This window comes from Gorilla gorilla, chromosome 21 (assembly GCF_029281585.2).
Source record: "Gorilla gorilla gorilla isolate KB3781 chromosome 21, NHGRI_mGorGor1-v2.1_pri, whole genome shotgun sequence".
Classification (NCBI taxonomy): Eukaryota; Metazoa; Chordata; class Mammalia; order Primates; family Hominidae; genus Gorilla; species Gorilla gorilla.
In genome coordinates, this window is record NC_073245.2 from 59,573,007 (window position 1) to 59,596,988 (window position 23,982).

The 23,982-nt window shown below is 47.8% G+C and overlaps 1 protein-coding gene and 1 long non-coding RNA gene across 34 annotated transcripts in view; one reads left to right on the forward strand and one right to left on the reverse strand.

Annotated features, from left to right (window-relative positions):
- The window catches only part of ZMYND8 (zinc finger MYND-type containing 8), a 158,962-nt gene extending 135,466 nt beyond the window's left edge, over nucleotides 1-23,496 (reverse strand). For 4 of the 33 annotated variants that reach the window (XM_019017216.3, XM_055373134.2, XM_019017207.3 and 1 more), the window contains exons 1-2: nucleotides 23,352-23,479; nucleotides 2,141-2,211 (exon numbers count right to left, since the gene is read on the reverse strand). In XM_019017216.3, the coding sequence (XP_018872761.2) occupies nucleotides 2,141-2,211; nucleotides 23,352-23,395 (115 nt within the window). In that variant the 5' untranslated portion in view covers nucleotides 23,396-23,479. Of the gene's footprint in view, nucleotides 1-2,140; nucleotides 2,212-2,301; nucleotides 2,451-4,148; nucleotides 4,793-5,994; nucleotides 6,641-9,739; nucleotides 9,811-10,664; nucleotides 10,909-10,941; nucleotides 12,084-23,351 lie in introns of those variants that run through there. The other 29 variants (XM_063702173.1, XM_063702163.1, XM_055373142.2 and 26 more) reach the window with 20 other exon arrangements.
- LOC109024371 (uncharacterized) lies at nucleotides 6,782-8,923 on the forward strand. The gene is made up of 2 exons (XR_008674578.2): nucleotides 6,782-7,030; nucleotides 7,291-8,923. It is a non-coding gene; the product is annotated as an uncharacterized lncRNA (long non-coding RNA).
- Nucleotides 23,497-23,982: the final 486 nt, after the last annotated feature.

Sequence of the window (23,982 nt, forward strand, 5' to 3'; positions counted from 1 at the left end):
TGGTCTCGAACTCCTGAGCTCAGACAATCCACCCGCTTCGGCCTCCCAAAGTGCTAAGATTACAGGCGTGAGCCACCGCACTCTGTCCACTTTTTTTTTTTTTTAATAGAGATGGGGGCAGGGGGCGGGTCTCGTTAAGTTGCCCAGGCTGGTTTCGAACTCCTGGCCTCAACTGATCCTCCCACCTCAGTCTCTCAAGTAGCTGGGATGATTGGCATGCGCCACTGTGCCTGACCCCAATCCACGTTTTTGAAGAGCATTCTGGCCGCTGAAGGGAGAGGATGGGAGTAGGAGAAAAGAGAGAAAGAGACAATGGTCACCCAGCTTGGTCATGCTTGGATAGAATCTAATCCAACACCCCACTTCACAAATACAAAAATGAAGGGACAGAGCCAGTGTCCAAGCCCCCTGGGGAAGGTAAGCAGCAGAACAGGGACAAGACCCCCACCCTCCTGGCCCCCTCTCTTCAGTCTCTCTCCACTTTGCCCCGTCTCCTGCTGGACCACATTTGATTCTGACCACAACAAGGGGGCTGAGAAGTGGCTGAGAGGCACGTGCTCCTGCAACATCAAAAACACCTCTGTGAGAAGGTAACTTCCTTGCTCTGAAGTCCCTGGTGGCTCAGCTCTCTTCACCATCAATGGCACTGAAACTTCCTGCCACCCAGCACAGGCTGGGTCATGCTGTGATGAGGGGGCAGCAGCCCTCTGCCTCCGCCCAGCCTCCTCCTGCTGCTCCCCAGCACACAGCACCCACCCAGTAAGCCAGGCCTTCCCACCCAGGGTGCCTCCCCTTCTGTGACCCCTGCCAGAGATCAGCAGCCAGCTTCCGCTTCCCAGGTCCCAGCCTTGACTACTGGACCCTCAACTTTGCCCCAAAATGACATGCTGTCTTTTTTTTTTTTTTTTTGAGATGGAGTCTTGCTCTGTCGCCCAGGCTGGAGTGCAGTGGTGCGATCTCAGCTCACTGCAACCTCCGCCTCCCGGGTTCAAGTGATTCTCCTGCCTCAACCTCCTAAGTAGCTAGGATTACAGGCGCGTGCCACTATGCCCGACTAATTTTTGTATTCTTAGTAGAGACGGGGGTTTCACCATGTTGGCCAGGCTGGTCTCGAACGCCTGACCTCGTGATGGCCCGCCTTGGCCTCCCAAAGTGCTGGGATTACAGGCATGAGCCACCACGCCTGGCGACACGCTGTCTTGTAACAATCCTCAAAATGCTTTTGGTTTCAGACGCCTTTAGGGAGTCACTTTGTGCGACAGTCTGCAGCCAAATGAGAATCTCCTTCCGGCAGTATGCAGTAACCCTGTCCAGCCTCTTCCTCCCTCCCCATAACCCCCATTGCAAGGCTGTGTGTTCCAAGAAAGCACTCAGTGACTTGTTGAAGGAATGAAAACACCTTGGTACAACCATTAAGTTTGGAGATGAGCCTTTTCATCAACCAAAGATACAAAAAATACTCCAGTAGCTCATTTGTGAAAGCACCCTGAAGGTAAAAGTGAATAACTGCTTCATTTTGGGAAGCCTCATAAAATCTCTTTCACACAGACCAAATGAAAAGTACCAATCCCTCAATTAGAAGATATTCAGGAGTCTACTCCAGGCTTGTGAATAAACGCATAAATTGTGTTTGTCCTAATTTGCTAAATTTTGAACTAAATGCAAACACTGGCCCCGGCATCCCAGCAAGCTCTACATTTCCTTTTTATCTCTAACCCAAGACCACCACTTTCCAATGAAGCGGGCTGACTTCATCCCACTTCTGGGATTCCAAAGAGGTCTGTTGTTAAAATCAGAAAACGAGCAGCAGCTAGAGGCTCTGGTGGCTTCCAGAACATGCTTTATTTAAACCATGGCTCCTGAAAGTCACCCTGCGGAGAGGTAGCCAGCCACCCTCAGTCATGACACACAGGTAAAATTCACTGTCAGGACCCCTACACAGGCACCAGGGAAAGAAAACCAAAAGGAGGAGAGTTCTCCATCAATTAGGTTCATCCATCAAAAAATCTTATATCTGAAAATCCAAGAAGAGTTACAATGTCGGCTCAGAGAGCCACACACTTCACTGCACTACAACAACAAAAAGAAATTCCAATTTCCTCCTTAGCTCTAGAATAGATAATACAAGATTTTTACTCACCTTTGGAGCGAGTAGAGATATCCATGCCCTCTACCACCTCCTGTTCTGTTTTTATTTCCTCTTCAGCCAAGCTGAAACAGAGCAAATTATGTTCATGTTTAGGAAGGCTGAGAACTTGCCCCATGGGGGCAGCTATTTGGAAGTTCTAGCAACAAACCCACCTTAAAGACATTCCCTCATCCTTATCCAGGGCTGGGGGGAGGAAACCCACACCTGATTTCAACAAAGTGTGAAGAGTCCTAAAGGAGTTTTTTAAAACACTAGGTTGTTCTTTTTTTTTTTTTTTTTAAGTCAAATTACTATTCCAGTTGTCATGCTATTGGGGAATGCAAAAGGCAATTTTTTAGACACACAATTACAACCTACCCCTGTGGGCCAATGAGAACCCAGCCTTCAAATAAACAAGCTTCTCATTGTTAACACAGGGTTCAAAGGCAGGGAGGTTGGAGGTGTTTTGCAGGGTATCCAGAATTCTGATCGCTGAATACTTTAGGGCAAAGAGTAAGATTTCCCACACCTCCCCCTAAATCTTACAATTCCCTGATGAGGCAGGAACATGGGGAAAAAAAGATACCGGTTAAATTACAAAGCAGAAAAATATGCCCAGCTAGAAGCTAAAGACCTGGTCTCAAAACACTGAACCGAGGAGCACTGATTCCAGGAATCAGACTGGGGTCTCCACACTTCCAACCCCCTGAATGCTTCCTCTCTACAGCAGGCACGGCTTACTACTGAGTTGTGACTAATTATCCCCCACCACAAAAGTGGAATGAGGAAGGATTATTCAAAAGACAAAGGCTAAGAGTGGAGGGTTGGGGAGAGAAGCAAATAAAGCAAGCCCCTTTGCTGGGAGGGTCCGTCACCCAGAACATTCTCTCTCTCTCTCTGCTGGAACTAGGGTTGAAAGAGAGCCGGCCATATCAGATCTTCCTCCCACAGAGAACTCACAAGCTAAACCAAAGGGAAAAAATAGAGTTCTGCTTTCATAGATGCAAATGGTTTGAGGTGCTAGAACTTTCCAAACATTCGGGCTGACACTGAAGTGGTAAGAAGCTGGGCATTTACTCCAGAAGCAATTCCATCAGACTGTCGTTCCACAGGAAGAAATGGGTGCATCACCAATTGATATGGCTGGAATTTTCCATTTGGAAGACTCAACGCCAGGACAGGAAGGAGGCTGGGGAAGAGAGAATGTCCTGTCCTGGGGAAGAGAGAATGTTCCGTGGTCTGGGACTGTGACAACGCAAAAGGCCCAAAAAGACAGCCTCATGTCTCGAACGCTAGTATAAGGAGAAGATTTTAGGAGAGTTCCACATTAGGAGAAGACTTAGGATGGGAGCTAGATAGAATGGAAAAGATTATAGTTCAGAGTTAAATTATAGGGGCTTGGAGACGAAGAAAGGTAGTTGGGTTTAAATGAGAATATTAACACATTTAGCCATCTGATTTTGAACCCCGTTAACAACTTCATTTACACCGCATCTGTAAAGAAAGCCTGTGACACAAATCACCAAAGAAACAACTGACATGTTGTCACAAATGGTTTTCATCAGGAGAAAGCAGCCTGCTAAATTTAAACACATCGCTTATATGCAATAATACAACGGTGATTTATTGAAGGTTATTTCAGCACTAATGCTTTCTATTCCAACTTAAGGAGAAAACATTCTCAACTCAGAAACACTCCGCCTGAAACATACACAGGTTGTCCAACTGGATGCTGTTGATGGGTTCTGGCTTGGGGTGACTGGAAATACATCTTAACAAAAAGCCCCACGCAGCCCTTGGAGATGGGTAGACAGTTAACTTCAAAGGAACAAATAGCAACCTTGATCTTTTCTAGCAACTAGAATTCTGTTTCCCTCTCTAGCATGAAGTATGTGAAATTCTAAACTTCTTGAAACTGATCCCATATTTTGAGTAATAGAGAAAACGCTAATCTGCGATCCAACTGAAATCTACAGTGGTGAGGGAAACAATTATGCAGAACTGAGCCAAAAAAACCCACTTGAAGGATTTCTGCAGCGATGAAAACATTCAAAGGTGTATTGATCATGGAGGAAGGCTGCATTCAAGGGAACCATTATTTGGCTTGTAACAGCCTAGAGGAGCTGAATACTTCAGGCAGGAATGCTGCTGAGAGACGAGGAAAATGCAAACTAGTTATGTGGTGGCTATTTGCTTCTGAGTTTTAAGATAATCAATGCTGGAGCAGAAGAGAGAGGGAAAAAAAAGTTAAGCTGTTTTATCTTTCCAAGTATTACAAGTGGGCACCACAATCACCCAACTTTAGCAATAGCACCACCAGCTTTAGCACAGAATTTCAAGCACAACAATTTAAGAAAACCATCTTTTTCACAGATCAGCAAACCATCCTTTCAAAAGGAACCCGTGCACACACATGCACACACACTCACACACACAATTAACTTGTATTTGACTAAAGGAAACTGCAGTGTCTATGCATTAAAAGGAGAAAAAAAAAAAACAAAAAAAACTTCATTTACAAAAGCAAAGACCAGAATGCAAAATTAGTCATTTTGAATAGCCACATCTAAAGGGACTTCCTTTTTCCTACACCACTGATTTCGGTTTTTGTGTGTGTGTGTGTGTGTGTGTTTTGATTTAGTGTTAAGAACTAGTATGTTATTAGGAAAAAAAAACATGAATATTACATCAAAAGTAGTGGCAAGAAAAGATCTGTACCTGTCTGAATTGTCCCACTGATGTTGGTCAATTTAGGTTAAGAACTGTTCAGTCATTTGGGGGAAAAAAAACAGTCAAATAATTCTTAAAAAGAAAAGGCAGCTGCATCTGGAGAAAATACTCTGAACTTCTGTCATTAAGACATTAAAGTCTTAGAACATAGACAGCTTATTTCCTTCCATATCTGCTAGCTTCCAGCAACCCTGATGATTTAAATCAAAAACAATGGGACAACAAGCTCTTGTTTCAAATTGACATTACTTTTTTCCCTTTAAAGGTCTGTTGAGGAAACTGGGGGCCCGCTACAGAAAAGGGTAAAATTAGCTGAAAAGCAAACAATTTCTCACTCCAATAGGAAAATACACCATCAACTAGTTAGATACATTGTATACACCACCACCTCTTACACTCACATTTACCCAAGTCATTTGCCTGCAGATTTCACAAACTGATACATTTGAGGCAATTCAAAGAAATAACAGTACCTGCAAAGATAACCAAGACCACCCCATCCCATCCCAAAAAGAATAAAAGATTTCTCCCCCAGTGCCTGAGCAAGAAAACCTTTGCTTACTTCTTAACCTGCATGCACTGAAAAAAGAGCAATTAAAAGTTGCAGATGAACTACTGCACCTCCAGGATGCTTTAAGCCTTCTGATTATTAATTCTGAGGACTCAGGGATGGTCCGTAATTCCCAGGAATCTCATCTCCTCAACACTTCCAAGAGAGAGAAAAAAGAAAGCATCTAGTTTTGACAGAAAAATGCCTGGATACACAATGCCCACATATTTCTTTTCCCCAAGTGCCCCTACTATTTGACTTTTAAAGAAGAGTATCTAAGCCATCTAGAATATATAACCAACATGCACAAGACTCTGGTTCTAGAGATGAGGATCATCGCACAGCAATTCAAGAATCATGCATCATTCGAAAGGACTTTTCCTGGTTTTTACTTTCATTCAAAATACCAAAATGGTCCAGGCTGTAAGAAATATTTAATCCCCAAGGCATAACATCTTCCTCTTCTAGATTACAAAATAGTGAACATCAAAATTAAAAACCATGCTTCCCTAAATCTGCAATTAATTTTTTAAGAAATTGGGGTGGGGGGGAATGGTTAGCAGAGCAGCTTTATATAAGCACTCACCTAAAACAGGCAGAGTCATCGGTAGCTAAGCTATTTATGCAGGATTCTTAAAATGGCGTCTGGCAACACTGCCTCATTCCTGTGTTGAAGCTAAAATGGTAGCAGTTTGTTCAATAGCTGTAGCTCTTGTTTAAGCAGCCCTGCGAGTTTCAAAGCCACCTTCCTAAATACCAGAACTAGGAAAAGCTGAACCAAAGGACACCAACAACCCAACGTTTAGAAGCTTAAAAAAAACTCTGCAATGACAGGGAGAGTTTGTGAAGTCACAGGTTCCTAAGGAAAAGCCTTCTCTTGTAGATCCTGAGCCTTCAACATGAGGCTCTGTGATGAGGCCCCCTTGCCCTCGAATTAGGTGGGTAGAAGGTTAGGAATTGTGCAGCCCCGTGGCACAAACTGCAGACGGACAGGTGTCTGTGCAAACACAAAAATGTTCCCAGGGAGCAGCCTGGGGGAAGGCAAGGAGGAAGCCCGGTCCCCCTTCTCTTCTCAGTCTATTAGAAACCAGCTTTGCATCCATACCAAAAAGGCGCTAGGTAAAATGAAAGTGCTTCAAGGACAGCAGGCATCTGAAAAGCCAAGCTAAAGGGCTGCACCTCAGTCTACGGCAAAGGTAAAATAAAAAGGCTGTTTATAAGCCTGCAAACAGCCACCAAATACCCAGCCCTCTGAAGCAGCCAGTCCTAAGACAGTTAACATCAAGGAAAGACAATCCGAGTCTGCAGAGGAGAAACACAAGGAAAACATTCCCTTATCCAATGCACAGGATACTCACAAATTAGATTTCTGACCACCCCCAACAGAGCCTGAGAATTAACAATGGGTTTTGCAAAACCCGCTTTCAGAGGCCGAACTAACAGCCTGAGTGGATAACGTCATTTACTGTTACAGGTCTGAGCGTTGGCCTCAGAACTCCTCTGGTGCTGGGAGTGAGGAGTTTCAAGGTGACTGCTTTTTAGCTCCAGGGGAGAAAGGAGGGCACAGTGCCCAAGGCCATGCCAGGGCAAGGACGGGGCCACTGGCCCCCGCCGGCTGGTAGGTAAGGTAATCGGGATGGGGGGGACAGGCTGGCAGCACACTGGCTGCAGAGCTGGCATGGCCACTGCCTGTTTGTTTGTCTGCAAGGAGAGTGGGAAGTAGCGGGGAGGGCGACCATAACCTTAGCAACCTGAAGCCAAGGGTGAACCCTTGCTCAGATCTTGCATTTTAAGAGTAACCAAAGGGTTCCGAAACATATTCCCTTTTTAAATCTCTGCTGTGCAGTAGCGAAGGCCCCTTTGAATGTATCTTTCTTTCCAGAGTCAACCAGAGGCAAAGCCAGATTGAGGGTTCCCAGGCTGACAAATGTCTGCTGCCTCTGCCACAGGAGAGAGAAGGGGAAAGAGGGCAAAAGAAACAAAGACATCATGCATTGCAAGTGGCTGGACTTTTAAAAACCTACCTTTGCCTCCAGGGTTTTCTAGGTTACTGTCACCCCACTTCCTAAAAAGTGTCTCCCCCCTCATCCTATTTAAGACCTGATGCAGTCTCCCCACTGGTTCTCCCAGGGAAAGAAAAGGGGAAATGTTTTGTTGAAAATAAAAGGGGTGACAAGAAAGAAAGGAAAAAAAGCTATTGTTTTCATCCCTAATTTATAATCCAAGAGGCCCCCAATTGTTTCTTTCTTTCTGACTCAAATCTTTGAGCTGTTAATTATAAAAGTAACTGGACTTGGCGCCAACGGGCTAACTATGATCAGGCTCAGCAATTAGAAAAACTCTGTAGAAAGTTTACTGAGTGATTATATATAATTAATTCCTAGTTACAGACTGAACACTGACCATTTTCTGGAGCTAATAAAAGCAGTTACTCCCCCTCCCCCACGTGAATGCCACTTAATTTCCCAAAGCAGAAAGTGAATCCATCCTGGAGGGTCTTGAAGGAAAAAAAAGGAGAGGAATCAAAAGCTTCAGTGTGTCTGTGTTTGCTCCTTGCTGCTGTGTATCCTCTTTGGGGACTGAGGAGGCAGAAGGAAAAAGGAAAACAGCCCAACATTCTGTTCCTCCTTCTGCAATTTACAAACGTGGCAGAGAGAACATTCTACCTTGATGAGAAAAAGAAGGGGGGTTGGGGGGAAGCAGGGAAGGGAGATGACCTAGGAATGGAAGGTAGGAGACTCTTCTGCTTGGCAGATCTGCTTTTCCTAAAAGGAACAAAGATGGTAGAAATTTCCAGAAGGCCCGTTCTTAGTTCGGCCACTGCAATTGTCAATCTTTAACCTTTCCTCCAAGTCTATTGGTTTAAAAGCTAGAGTAGAAGAACCCCATTGGGCTGCTCTGGGAGCCAGTACTGCCGTCCCTACCTAGTCCTGCTGCAATGCAGACATTTATTTTTTTTCCCCTTTCCTGAAACTGGAAAATAATGCTACTTTGAAAGCAATTAACTTTTTACAGACTCATGCTTGGTAGGGGTCACAGTACCAGAGGAAAAGTGGCTAGCTTGGTCCAGGGTTGGGAACTTGCTGGGGGCTGTACATTTGAAAACAGATCTTGGCTCTCCAAACCTGTGGGAGCCATTTTAATGCAAGCTTTCAGAGGACAAATGACTTGCCCTTAAGTTCCCTTCCAGCCCAACAAACACAGTATTATGCAAACGTTGAAGGCACCAAACCAGGAGTCTTATGATTAGATATTGCTTCTAGGGAGGCCACAAGAACCTCGATATGTAATTTCCATTTACAGCAAGGAGATAAGAACAAAGAAAATAGCTGAGTGTCTGAACTTACTTGTTTGGGGCAGTGGCACTGTTCAGTTTTAAGTATATAACATCATTAACTGCCTGCAGTTTTACTCTAAGAAGCTAAGCTGGCCTGCCTTGCACAGACTTTTCTCAACTTAGAATGTGGTACGTTTCTCCTGATTAAATGAGCCTTTTTCCAATTCAGTGTCAGAAAGTGGGCTACTGGACACTCATTTGAAAGAAAAAAGATTACTGACTCCATAAAGTTGACATAACACAGCAATTGAATATATTTCCTGCATTTACAGTCATGTCGGATTGGTCTCCAAGCTGAAAATTTATGTACTGAACTTCTAGGGAAATTCTGAAGGTACTGCTAAACAAGACTCCACTTTTCCCACTTAACTTCTAGCTGCAGCCTTAAGTGGTCAAGGGAAATGTAAAAAGTGAGAAATCTTATGTGGGGCCAGCATGCATACAGATGTGTGGAGGAGACCTGAAAAAAGGCCAAAATGTGTTGGTCAGTGAGTCCTGAATCAAACCCAGTCTGGTGGTAGATGAGATTTTGCACTATACATAAGTCCTAAAACATGAGCACACTGACACCACCCCCCCAACACACACATACCACCACCACCACCAGCTTCCACACCACCAATGTTTTTAGGGCTCTGCACCTCTAAGAACAAGCAGTTTCATGACATTTCACAAGCACATCACCTATTCACAGTTTGAATATCCAAACAAACCCCATTAAAGGTCTAGAGTCAAGTCACAATGAACTGAACATTTCTCCCCTGACTCAGGGTAAACAGGAAGTATAATCTTCAATCCTAGCTGCAGGTTATCAGGAAAAACAGTGGATTCAAACAGTCACCTAAAATCAAGACACTCTTTAAAAAGCCCTTATTTTGTTCCTGCTAATGAAGCCCCCAACTCCTGTAGCCAAGACCCCCTATTACAAACAGACCCCAAATGTTCGCAAAACTCTTCAAACATGGTCACAGAGGAAATGGATTGCTTTACTTACCCAACAAATGTTCAAGCAACCGTCTCATTTTTCCACAGTTAGGAAGAGAGAACAGGCTGGCAGATTTGGGACTTGATCAAAAAGGAAATTTTTTTAAACAGTTACATGGTATTATTAAAAACACACACAACAACAACAACACAACCCAACAACTGAATATGGAATGCTGTCATGAGCCACAGACATGATTTTATTTCCTCTACACTCTATGACACAGGAGAAGAGAGGAGGATACAATGTATAAAAGGGACAGGAAAATGAAAACAAGGATAAAAGGTAACATTAGTTCCTTGAAAATCATGCAAGAGTAGAAAGCTAAGGGATTCAGAATCCTTGCAGATTTTTTTTTTTTTTTTTTTTTGCAGGATGTTGTCCAAGATCTCTCTCCCCCCACCCCCCAGTCCCCATCCCTACTCCAAAAAACTTCCTCCAAAGCCTAGAAAACACTTTCAGAAACATTTGCTGCCTGTAGGCTGGCTTGCAGAACACTCTGTAGCAACCTAAGTCAGGAAAACAGGCTGAACAATGTAGTTTCAAGTGCAGAAGCTCTGTAGAATAAGAGAAGACCGTGTACAGACACCACCACCCACCTAGGCCCCAGGAGCTAGACTCTCCTTAGCACTGCTCTGCTGAGGGCACAATTCTTTTGCAAACACGCTCCTCTCTTGTCAAAACTTATCCAGCCTTCCCAGAACCTCTTTGGAGAGGCAAACTTGCCTGCTCTGCTGTCTGCCATGAGCTCTCCTTGGAGAGGAGCCTGTTTGCTTACCTTCCATTTTCTTCCCCCAGCAGGGCATGTGGCAAAAGAGAAGACAATAGTGCAGGGGTGGGAGGGGGGGAACTGCTCAGAGAGAGAGGGGAAGAGAGAGGGAAGAGGGAAAGAAAAAAAAAAAAGAAGGAAAAAAAAGCTTCTTTTTTGGCATACCAGGATCTAGCTTCAAACTCTTCCAGAAACACCATGCCCTGGTGGAAGGAAAGGTGTGCCAGGCCCTTGCCAGTTTGCAAAATCAAGCTATGGCTAATGGCTACTGAGCCATGTGACCCAAGAAAGCAAAAAAATTCTCTCTAAACAGTTCCAAGTTAACATAAGTGCTCTGGGGGTGAGTGTGGCACGGCCAGCCACAGAGAAATCACACTGCTCGCCCACAATTCGGATGTCTCAGAGGGAGGGGGAAAAAAGATGGTTAAAAAGTCGAGCTTACCTCTGTGGATGCATTGTTAACACTGTGTAATGTCAATACTTATAAAACATGGAGGACAGGCTCCTAGTTCTCACAGAAAAAGGGTTTGGCACTTCGGCTGATGATCTGGCCGCCTAATAAAAGCTCATCCCCGATTGGCTGCCCCGGCAAATCGGAGTGTAAAGCCGCCCCGGATTGGCTGAAACACTTCCTGAGCGATTATCTTTGTGAGGCTCGGGTGAGCAAGAGCCATCCTGTGCATAGAAAAAGACAGGCTAAGCTAGGCCTTTTGCAGCAAGAAAAACTTGGGAAAGGGGCCCCCACACGCACTTCTCCTGCACCCTGGCTAGATTTCCCGGCACGGGCCAGCCAGGGCAGCCAGCCTGACCTGCTCCAGGAAAGCCTGAGGCCCGGAGGTCCCTGGGAAGGGAGTTTCTTGGAGTGGGCTGGAACGGCTCACCCTCACCTGCCCCCAGAGAAACGGCCCTTGTCCAGGGAGGAAGGCCAGCCTTTTTCTAGAACAGTCCAGCAGGGTGGCTCTCCAAGGGGAAGGGGAAGCTGGGGAGTGGGGAGTCCCGGGGAAACAGCCAAGGGGCCAGAAAAAGGGGCTTGAGGCAGGCCTCTGAGAAGCTGGGGGAAGCAGGCAGCCCGGGGAGCCCCGAAAAATCAGCAGAGAGCAGCCCTGGCTTCTCAGAGGAGCGAGGAGTAGCTGCTGAGGGGAGGAGGGGAGCAGAGTGGTCAAGTTTGCATAGTCATTGTCCCCATGCCTCCTTGCAAGGCAGGCCAGGGAGCCGTGGGCCTCTCGCGCCCTGCTTAGCCAGTCCTGCAGGCAAAATCAACGTGGGTTCCTGTCTCCCTGCCACGATGCCAAGGGGGAACCCTCTCGGTCCTTACCCTAAGAAAAACCCAAAGCCCTCCTCGCAGGCCACATGCCTGGATCTACAAACTTCCCTTCCCTCCCGGCCCCTCCCCCACGGCCGAGGCCTGCTAAACCTGTCAGTTAAACACAAATCTGACTTCCGTATTAGCCTGCGATGCCTTCGGCTTCCTGCCTGTTAACCCTCTCTCGGACTCGGGGCCTGGCTGGGAAAAACTAGGCCTTGAGATCGCAGCAAAGGCCTGTGGAAAAATACCAGCTGCAGCTCTCCCGGCAGATGCAGAAAGAGAGAGAGAGAGCCGCTGTCTCTCAGCCTTTGCTTCCCAGGGAGGCGTGTACCTTGTGAATCCAGGGCACAGGCAGTGCCTCTCGGGCTGAGAAGCCATTTCAATCCAGAGGGAGACAGAAAGATGGCACGCACAGCCCGGAAACAAGAGCCCCCATTATGCGTCAGGCCTACCCCCGTAGGTCAGCCCTTCCTGCCACAATCATCCCTGTATGTGTGTGCCTGGGGGAGTTGGGCCCTCCTCGGTGGGCAGACAAATCCCCTGGGCTTCCTAAGGATTCTTGCTTCCATTTATTTGCACAGAGAACGGCTTCTTTTCGTCCCCCAAGGCAGATGGAGCAGCGATTTCACACACAGCCCTCCATTTGGCAGCCCCCCCACCCCCCCATCTCTGGCACCGCTCCCCAGTAAAATATTAACTGGTTGTTCAGAGCTGCTTATAATTCTACCCACTTCAATTGCGTTAGGAGGTCTTTGCCGGTCTCCTCCCTAAAGCTGCCTTCGCAGTTGGTCTGTACCCAGAGATCGAAAAGGACCGTAAAATGTCCCCAGCTTTCTCGCTCCCTTTCCTTCTTCGGCATTTTAAATGACAAGGTGCTTAATTAACAGGATTTTTTAAAACAGCAAGCTGGAACCACAGAAGCTAAATAAACACCATTCTTTAGAGGCTGGAGAAAGCGTCCAGAGTTAACGCAGCCATATGCCAGGAGGCATAACTCCGGAGCAATAAAGTCTCCCCTCTCCTCCTAAAATTAGGACTTGTGGGCTTTCTTGTCCCACACCGTTCCCACAAAGAAAACGAAGAGCTGATGGCTTGCTTTCCCTGCCCCCCCAACCCCCACATGGACAACAGATGCCCACTGCTTGTACATAAATTCTTCCTGGCCGGGAATCTCATATCAAACAGGCTCAGGAACGAACTGGGAATCGAAACTCACTGTACGGCAGGGCAGGACCCAGGCTTTATAAAAACGGACAGGATGTTGCTGTTGTTACTGTTTTAGGCTGCTGAGGCCAAGCTGCAGGGAGGGACAGCTCCATGGCCACCCAATCTGACAAAGCTCCAGGGCTCTGGACAGCAGGCCTGGGCCTCACCAAAAGGGAGGGGCCTGCTCTTCCTGGAGGTAGAAAGCTGCATGGGGAGACTAAATGGGAGGAGGCGAGAGATGGAGGCCACAGTGAAGCAGTGCGTGCTCACCCTCCTAGCTGTGTGGGCAGCGGCCCTCCACCGCCATCCCATATGGAATGCTGTTTGTTTCTGCGGGTGCTGCTTTGAGGGGAACAAACAGGACTGTGGGGTTGGTGGCAGATCTCCCATGCAGCTAAGTCCACGAACCAATGAGGAAATAAAATATGCCGCTGGTGTGCGTGGTGGATTTTAACCTGGGATTAAAGCTTGTTGCATAAGCAGCTACAGCATCCTCCCCGCCTCCCTCCCTCTCTCTGATCACTTGATCACTTGAAATGTTTTCTGGGGCAAAGAGCAGGAAGCTGCTGGCTTATTCTGGCAGCTCTGCTCTGTTTGAGGAATGCTGTTGGCATTCGGGTAGGTCTGAGGTTATCTGGAAAACAGCAATTCGGCTGGGGACAGACACAAAAGTATGGTGGCAGATGGAATCCTGGGAGGAACACAGATTGAAAAGAAAGCCTGGGGCAGGCCTACAAAGGGCTGGTCCTGGGCTTCATGGAATGTGGCTGATAAGCAGGAAATAAAACCAAATGTTGCAGGTCTCAATCTAGAAATCCATTCAGCAGCTCCTCTTAAAGCCCCACTGCAGTGAGTATCCCAGCAGTTACTTCTAAATTAGTGCTTTACATAGACTGATTCCTGAAGTAGGTGGCATTGTTAGAAACCTGGAACTAAGCCCAGAGAGGTGAAGTGAGCTGCCCAAGGTCACACAGCTGGGAAGTGCCAGAGATCAGACGTCCATCCCCGTTAGCACTTCACATCCCTAAACTCTGTACCTTCGCCTGGCTCTAAAGAAAGAAGCAAAAGCAAAGCTGAACCAAGCACAGCAGAAACAATGAGGCTGAAACCTACGAACAGCAACTACATAATCTGTGTTTTCTTTTAGGAGGTAGACCAGTTTTTTGCTTTTTTGTTTTTTGATACAGTGTCTCGCTCTGTCGCCCAGGCTTGAGTGCAGTGGCGTCATCACAACTCAATGCTGCAACCTGAAGACCCACCCTTTTGAGGTGGGTTTTCAGTATTGAATGATGGCGCTGAAGGAAACTTTTACATTAGACTCATTCAAATGCCCCTCATTACAGATTGAGGCCCAGAGGAAGCGACCCTCTCCCTCCCAACCTCCAGCAAGATGCAAGATGTCAAGGGGGAGCACTTTGCCATCTCTAAAATTAGGCTTTTATATTCCATGAAACCAGTGGTTCAACCATGGGGGGGTTTGCCCTCCAGGGGGCATTTGGCAATGCTTGGAGACGTGTGGGTTGTCACAGCTAGGGAGGTTGTATTACCAGTATCTAGTGGGTAGAGGCCAGGGATGATGCAAAACATCCTATAGTAGACAGGACCAGCCCTGCCACAACAAGGAAGTATCTGATCCAAAATGTCCAAGGTTGGGAAACCCTGGCTTTAAGCCCTTTAAGGAAAGGGAAGAAAACAGTCCAATCATTAGGCCTCTGGCTAGAAAAGCCAGCACAGGCCTAAACAAGCAGGTTCTTTGGTGATATTAATAAGCAATGAGCTAATAAAAATAGATAAAAATGTGTCTCTCTTAATATTCCCAGGGTACAGAGAGGATCGGGGTACAGAATCAGGCTGTAGGGAGCCAGGCAGAGTGTCACAGTAACAACACTGGTCTCGAGGGAGAGGAAAGGCTGGCCCCAGCTCCCTTCCCCCAGCACCTTACGAGCTAAGGCCTGGCCTCCCTGAAATGGCTTGCCCGTTCCGCTGGCCTCCAGCCAGGCGAGCAGCGGCAGGAGCGGCCCCACAAGCTGCATCCCGAGATAGCCTGTTCGGCTGCCTACAAAAATAAGCACACTTGCAGTTATCGGCCTCCAGCTACAGCAGGCCTCTCTGACCGTTACGCGAAATGGACAGGATTGAGTCAGGGAAGTGTTTTAAATATCTTGTTTTGTTTTGTTCCTTTCTGGCCAATTAGAACTGAGGCCAACTTCGGGCACCGTGACAGAAGGGCTCACCTTCAGAGCCCGCAGCTGACTGCGTCATGTTACAGCCACAAAGAGGCAGATAGGAGCCTCCCTCCCTTGGAGAAGATGCCTACTAGGAGAGGGGTGTGGGGTTTTTTGGTTTTTTTTTTTTTTTTTTTTTACCTCTTTCTAGGAGGGACTGGCAGGATTAGGCAAATGGCGGGAGGGAAAACAAAAAGGGCTAGTGGAAAGGGCAGGGGGTGGATGGTCGCCCCTCATCAGGCAGATGGCCACAGCGCGGGTGGGGCGCCGAGCAAGGGATGCAGGAGCAGAAAGAAAATGAAAAGCAGGAAAACTCAGGCCCTACTCTTTTTTCTTCCTAGCAATTACTTTTATGGGCAGAAGACTATAGATTCGTTCGCTCTGTTTCTCCCTCCCACTAGACCGGTGGTTTTGGCCCCTCAAGGGGACATTTAGCAATGCCTAGGGACATTTTGGGTTGTCTCCATTTTGGGTTGTAAGATCTTTCAGGAAAGTGGGGAGTGCTACTGGCATCTAGGGCTGCTAAACATCCTACAACGCATAGGACAAGACCCCCCAGTGGAGAATTAGCCAGCCTCAAATGTCAATAGTGCAGAGGCTGAGAAACTGTGCACCAGGCTGAGCGCTTCACAAGGCAAGGAAGGACCTTGTCTGAATTCTTCACCATCATGCCCTCAAGAGTTGAACACAGCACTTGACATATATTAGAGCTCAGTAGAACACCATCTCCCATCTGGATGGTTGCAAGAATCTTACCTGAGCTCTCTGCTTCTGCCCTTGCAAACACTTGTACACATGCACTCACACACACATACACACACCGTACCACCCAGGCTGCCAGTGATCCTTTTATTTTTTTTCTCTCCTTTTTTTTTTTTTTTTTTTTTTGAGACAAAGTCTCACTCTGTCGCCCAGGCTAGAGTGCAGTGGCACAATCTCAGCTCACTGCAACCTCCGTATCCCAGGATCGTGCAATTCTCCTGCCTCAGCCTCCTGAGTAGCTGGGATTACAGACACATGCCACCACACCCAGCTAATATTTTGTGTCTTTAGTAGAGACAGGGGTTTCACCATGTTGTCCAGGATGGTCTCGATCTCCTGACCTCGTGATCCGCCTGCCTTGGCCTCCCAAAGTGCTGGGATTACAGGCGTGAGCCACCGTGCCCAGCCACTTACTTATTTTATTATTTTTTTTCTGAGACACAGTCTCACTCTGTCGCCCAGGCTGGAGTGCAGTGGCGCCATCTCAGCTCACTGCAACATCCGCCTCCTGGATTCAAGTGATTCTGCTGCCTCAGCCTCCCGAGTAGCTGGGATTACAGGTGCAAACCACCACGCCCGGCTAATTTTTTTTTTTTTTTTTTTTTTGGTATTTTCAGTAGAGACGGGGTTTCAAATTTCACCATGTTGGCCAGGCTGGTCAGGAACTCCTAAGCTCAAGCGATCTGCCTGCGTTGGCCTCCCAAAGTGTTGGGATTACAAGCATGAACCACCGTTCCCGGCCAGCCAGTGATCCTTTCAAAACACAAGTCAGCACCTGTCCTTCCTCTGCTCAAAATCCATCAATGACTCCTATTTCTCAGTAACAGCCCAAGTCCAGAAAATGGCCCACCAGCCTCCCGGCTGGCGCTGTGCCCTTCTGATCTCCGACCATCTCCCTCCACCCTCCTGTGGCTCACTCTGCTCCGGCCACTCCGATCATCCACCTGTTCTTTCCATTCTCTAACTTGTTCTCTCCTCCTTGAAGCCGTGGTACTTGATCTTCTACTCTGACCCTTCCTACAATCAATGGATCTGCCCACTTCCCCAAACCACCCAGCAGCTAGCCATTTCCTCCGCGGGGCCTCAACATGTCTGCATCTTCCCTGCTGCTTCTGAAAGGATTCCCCACAGCCGACAAGGCCTCTCTTCTGCTGCACCCTACATCAGATATCTTTCCATCTGAGCCCTGGCTTAACAACTAGCCCCATTTCTCTTGCACCTGTAACCTTTTTCCTCTCTCTTCCCCACATCAAGAAGCACAATTGTGCAGTGATTGAGTGTGTGGCTGCTGGTGCCACACTCTCTGAGTGTGGATCCCAGCCACCCCACTTGCCAGCTGTGCGGCCTTGCTTGAAGTACTAAATTCTCTGTGCCTTGATTTTCTCATCAGTACAATGGGAACAAAAATAATAAGTACTTGGAATCATTGAATAAATCATCGCTACCAAAAGCTTGCAGCAACGCTGCACAGAGTCAGCACTCATTTAGTTGCTGTTACTATTTCCCTCTTGGCTCACTCTTATTTTTTTTTTTATTATTATTATTTTTTTTTTGGAGATAGAGTCTCACTGTGTCTCCCAGGCTGGAGTGCAGCGGCGCAGCTTCAGCTCACTGCAACCTCCACCTCCTGCGTTCAAGAGATTCTCCTGCCTCAGTCTCCAGAGTAGCTGGGATTACAGGTGCGTGCCACCACGCCGCGCTAATTTTTGTATTTATAGTAGAGACGAGGTTTCACCATGTTGGCCAGGCTGGTCTCAAACTCCTGACTCAAGTGATCCACCTGCCTCAGCCTCCCAAAGTGCTGGGATTACAGGCGTCAGCTACTGTGCCCGGCCATCAGATACGATTTTAAACACTTTACATGAACTAACCCATTTATCCTCAAAACTATAAAGCAGGCACCATTATACTTATCAACCCACTCCTATATGAGTAAACTGAGGTCAGGACTAACCATCCCATTCTTTTTTTTTTTTTGAGACGGAGTCTCACCCTGTCTCCCAGGTTGGAGTGCAGTGGCATGATCTCGGCTCACTACAACCTCTGCCTCCCGGGTTCAAGCGATTCTCCTGCCTCAGCCTCCCGAGTAGCTGAGATTACTGGCATGAGCCACCATGCCTGGCTAATTTTGTATTTTTAGTAGAGACGGGGTTTCTCCATGTTGGTCAGGCTGGTCGCGAACTCCTGACCTCAGGTGATCCGCCCGCCTCGGCCTCCCAAAGTGCTGGGATTACAGGCATGAGCCATTGCAGCCGGATTTTTTTTTTTTTTTTTTTTTTGAGATGGAGTCTCGCTCTATTGCCCAGGCTGGAGTGCAGTGGCGCGATCTCGGCTCACTGCAAACTCCACCTCCTGGGTTCCCGCCATTCTCCTGCCTCAGCCTCCCGAGTAGGTGGGACTACAGGCACCCGCCACCACGCCCGGCTAATTTTTTGTATTTTTAGTAGAGACAGGGTTTCACTGTGTTAGTCAGAATGGTCTCGATCTCCTGAACTTGTGATCCACCCGCCTCAGCCTCCCTAAGTGCTGGGATTACAGGCGTGAGCCACCGTGCCCCGTCCTGTTTCCCAGACTGCAGCGTGATGGCAAGATGACAGCTCACAGCAGCCTCAACCACCTTGGCTCAAGCAATCCTGCCACCTCAGCCTCCTGAGTGTCTAGGGTCACAAGTGTGTCCACCACACACAGCTAATTTTTTTTTTTAATTTTTTACTAGTTTTTTTGTTTGTTTTTGAGACAGAGTCTCGCTCTGTCACCAGGCTGGAGTGTGGTGGCGAGATCTCAGCTCACTACAACCTCTGCTTCCCAGGTTCAAAAGATTCTCCTGCCTCAGCCTCCTGAGCTGGGATTACAGGCGCATGCCAACACGCCCGGCTAATTTTTGTATTTTTAGTAGAGACGGGACTTCACCATGTTGGCCAGGATGGTCTCGATCTCTTGACCTTGTGATCCTCCCGCCTCGGCCTCCCAAAGTGCTGGGATTATAGGCATGAGCCACCGCGCCCAGACTTAATTTTTTATTTGTAAGAGACAGGGGTCAGGCTGGGCACGGTGGCTCATGCCTGTAATCCCAGCACTTTGGGAGGCCGAGGCGGGCAGATCACCTGAGGTCGGGAGTTCGAGACCAGACTGACCAACATGGAGAAACCCCGTCTCTACTAAAAATACAAAATTAGCCAGGCATGGTGGCTCATGCCTGTAATCTCAGCTACTCGGGAGGCTGAGGCAGGAGAATCGCTTGAACCCGGGAGGCGGAGGTTGCTGTGAGCCAAGATCGTGTCATTGCACTCCAGCCTGGGCAACAAGAGTGAAACAATGTCTCAAAAAAAAAAAAGAGAGACAGGGGTCTTGCTCTGTGGTCTGGGCAGATCTCAAACTCCTGGGCTCAAATGCTCCTCCCACCTCAGCCTCCCAAAGTGCTGGAATTACAGATATGAGCCACAGTGCCTGCCGGTTTATCTGCTTTAGATAGTGTGGGCAGGAAGTGGGGAGACCCTTCAAGGAGGCTGTGACATTGGAGCGAAGAACATAGAACCTTCCTGGTGGAGGGAACAGGAAGTATGAAGGCTCTAAGTTGGTCTGAGCTTGGCAGTTTGATGTTTCAGTGGAACAAAAAAAGGCCAGGTATGGCTACACCAAATAAGGTGCAAAGAGGCTGGGTCCCATGGCTCAATCCTGTAATCCCAGTGCTTTGGGAGGCTGAGGTGAGCAGATTGCTTGAGCCCAGGAGTTCGAGACCAGCATGGGCAACAAAGCAAGACCATGTCTCTACAAAAAATAGAAGAAATTAGCCAGGCGTGCTAGTGCACACCTGTAGTCCTAGCTACTAGACAGGATGAGGTAGGAAGATCACTTGAGTCAAGGAACTCAAGGCTACAGTGAGTGGTGATCATATCACTGCACTCCAGCCTGGGCAGCAGAGTGAGATTCTGTCTCAAAAAATAAAATAAAGTGGCCGGGCGCAGTGGCTCACGCCTGTAATCCCAGCACTTTGGGAGGCCGAGGCGGGTGGGTCACGAGGTCAGGAGTTCAAGACCCGCCTGACCAATGTGGAGAAACCCCATCTCTACTAAAAATACAAAATTAGCCGGGCGTGGTGTTGCATGCCTGTAATCCCAGCTACTCAGGAAGGCTGAGGCAGGAGAATCGCTTGAATCCAGGAGGCAGAGGTTGTGGTGAGGCAGAGGTTGTGGTGAGGCAGAGGTTGTGGTAAGTCGAGATCGTGCCACTGTACTCCAGCCTGGGCAACAAGAGTGAAACTCAGTCTAAAAAATAAAAAATAAAAATAATAAATAAATAAAAATACAAATACAAAAAATTAGCACACGCCTGTAGTCCCAGCTACTCGGGAGGCTGAGGCAGGAGAATCTCTTGAACCCGGGAGGCAGGGGTTGCAGTGAGCCAAGATCGCGCCAATGCACTCCAGCCTGGGCGACAGAGCGAGATTCTGTCTCAAAATAAATAAATAATAAAATAAAATAATAATAATAATAAGATGCAGAGGACCAGGCCAGGCATGGTGGCTCACATCTGTAATCCCAGCACTTTAGGAGGCGAGGCTGAGGCAGGCAGATCACGTGAGGTCAGGAGTTAGAGAACAGCCTGGTGAACATGTTGAAACCTCGTCCCTACTAAAAATACAAAAATTGGCCAGGTGCGGTGGCTCACACCTGTAATCTCAGCACTTTGGGAGGCCGAGGTGGGTGGATCACGAGGTCAGGAGTTCGAGACCAGCTTGGCCAATATGGTGAATCCTCGTCTTTACTAAAAAATACACAAAATTAGCCAGGCATGTAATCCCAGCTACTCTGGAGGCTGAGGCAGGAGACTCACTTGAACCTGGGAGGAGGAGGTTGCAGTGAGCCGAGGTCACGCCATTGCAGTCCAGCCCAGGCAACAGTGCGAGTCTCCTTCTCAAAAAATAAAAAATTAGCCGGGCGTGGTGGTGGGCACTTGTAATCTCAGCTACTCAGGAGGCTGAGGCAGGAGAATTGCTTGAGCCCAGGAGGCAGAGGTTGCAGTGAGCCGAGATCCCGCCATTGCACTCCTGCCTGGGCAACAGAGACTCCGTCTCAAAACAAAACAAAACAAAACAAAACAAAAGATCCAGAGGACCTAAGCATGGAGATAAGCTCAGAGACAAGGTCGCCATTCCCTCCACCATCTTTCCATTACTAAGACTCAAAATATTCCACAATGTTCTTTACCTTCCCATCCCCACTCTCCTCTACATCTAATCCACACCATCCCTGAACCCACCCCAAAAGAGAGCCCTATAAAAGGGTAGCTAGACATGTACACTCAAGCTTAAGACAGACTGACTCTGCACTGTGTAGCTCCAGAACCCCAAATAATTTCTATAACTCCCTACACCTGATCCTCCACATGTAAAATAGGAATACTACTCTCTATCTCATCGGGTTATACAGTAAATAGAGAAAATGAATTAATAGATATGAAGATAGCTCCCACAGGTGGATCACCTGAGGTCAGGAGTTCGAGACCAGCCTGGCCAACATGGCGAAACCCTGTCTTTACTGAAAATACAAAAATTAGCCAGGTGTGGTGGTGGACGCCTGTAATCCCAGCTACTTGGGAGGCTGAGGCAGGAGAATCGTTTGAATCCAGGAGGCAAAGGTTGCAGTGAGCTGAGATCACGTGCTGCACTCCAGCCTGGGCGACAGAGCGAGACTCTGTCTCGAAACAAACAAACAAACAAACAAAAATTAGCCAGGCGTGGTGGTGGGCGCTTGTAATCCCAGCTACTTGGGAGGCTGAGGCAGGAGTATCGCTTGAACCTGGTAGGGGATGGAGGTTGCAGTGAATCAAGATTGCACCACTTCACTCCAGACTGGGTGAAAGAGCGAGATTCTGTCTCAGAAAGAAAGAAAAAGAAAAGCCAGGCGTGGTGGCTCACGCCTATAATCCCAGCACCTTGAGAGGCCAAGGGGGATGGATCACTTGAGGTCAGGAGTTCGAGACCAGCCTGGCCAACATGGTGAAAACCCCATCATTACTAAAAATACAAAAATTAGCCAGGCGTGGTGGCACACGCCTGTAGTCCCAGCTACTCTAGAGGCTGAGGCAGGAAGGCAGGAAAATCACTTGAACCCAGGAGGCAGAGGTTGCAGTGAGCCAAGATCACGCCACTGCACTCCAGCCTGCGTGACAGAGGGAGACTCCATCTCAAAAAAAAAAAAAAAGAAGAAATAAAATACAATAAGATAAAATAAAATAATGTATTTTGGCTGGGCACAGTGGCTCACACCTGTAATCACAGCATTTTGGGAGGCTGAGGCAGGTGGATCACCTGAGGTCAGGAGTTCGAGACCAGCCTGGCCAACACAGTGAAACCCCATCTCTACTAAAAATGCAAAAAATTAGCTGGACGTGGTGGCAGGTGCCTGTAACCCCAGCTACTCGGGAGGCTGAGGCAGGAAGGCAGGAGAAACCCTTGAACCCGGGAGGCGGAGGTTGCAGTGAGACAAGATGGCACCACTGCACTCCAGCCTGTGTGACAAAGCGAGACTCTGTCTCAAAAAACAAAAATAAAAAAATTATGTGTTGTATTTGCTTTTCAGGGCAGCAATCTTGTCCTTTACAAGCACTTGATATGACGGTTCATCTCCAGAGCCTAGAGTAGGTCCCACACAGGGGAGTCTGTTGATTTGAGTGAACGTCAATTCCTGGGGCTCAGTACAAATGCTTTAAAACAATTTGCTCAATACTGGGCACAATAGGCTTAATGTGGCCTTGCTAAGTTCCTGGAGTGACTTCTATGGGCTTTAGCCTCCTCCTGCTGCCACCACTGCCTCCATCGCCCTCCTCGTTGTCATGACGACATCTCCTCCTCCTCATCTTTACCTTGGAAGAGTGGCTTGCACTTATTGAGGTGCCATGTGCCAGGCACTGTTCCAAACACACTTTACATATTAATTAATTTAACCCCTCCAACAACCCTATGAGGCAGGTACAAGGATAACCCCCATTTTACAGGTGAGAAACCTGAGGTGCAGAGAGATCAAGTAATTTACACATCAGAAAAAAGGAAAACATTCATAAGAAAAATGAAACCTCAGCCTACTTGGCCTCTAAAATTTCAAGAAGCTAAAACTATGGAGAAACCAACACTTACAGGTGATCAGGAACCAATTTACCAACAACAGCAGCAAAAAATAGACCAAACACAAACAGAAATTCCAGAGAGGGCAATTCAATCACAATTCATCTCGTGTTCTGAGGCCCCCCAAACCTCCCTGTGTTTTCCATCCACCTGGTTCCTCAAGTCCCTGATCTGGACATCACCCTTGACCACCGCTTCCCCATCTCCCATCCCAAGCCCTGTGGCTTCACCTTCCGAGCGCCTTCCACTGCCGACTGCGGCGGCGTAGCTCCATTCTGCACAGGTGCTTGGCTCCAGAGCCACCATTATCTGCTATCTGGGCTGGAAGGGAACAGCCTCCTCACCCCGACTCTGCTCCCATCCTCCACCCTCAGCAGCTGGAAGGATCTTTTGAAATTTCAATTTGGGCCAGATCACATCCCCATCCCCCAACCCCCACCTCTAAAACCCTTCACAGGTTTCCCATTGTTCTCAGGCCACAGTCTGAAATTCTTCAACGAGCCCTAGGGGGCCTGTAGGATTCCCTTCTCCAGCTTTTGCTCAGGGTCTGAGCTCCAGCCGGCTTCAAAGACTGAGTGAGTTTGCCTGGATTCAAATCTTGGCTCTGCCTTTCACTCACTGCGCCACCGCATGTAAGTAACTTAACCTCTCTGGGCCTCTAAAGTGGGAATAATAGCACCTCCCAGAGTGTTGTCAGGATTAAATTAATTCATGTAGTAAAAAGTGCTCACTTAGCACAGCATCTGGCACCCAGTTAGCTATTGCTATTGTTATTGCTGTCAGGTAACTCCTACTCATCCTTCAAAACCCAACACAAAATTCATTTCTTCAGGACAGCCTTCCCAGACTCATTTCCCAAAA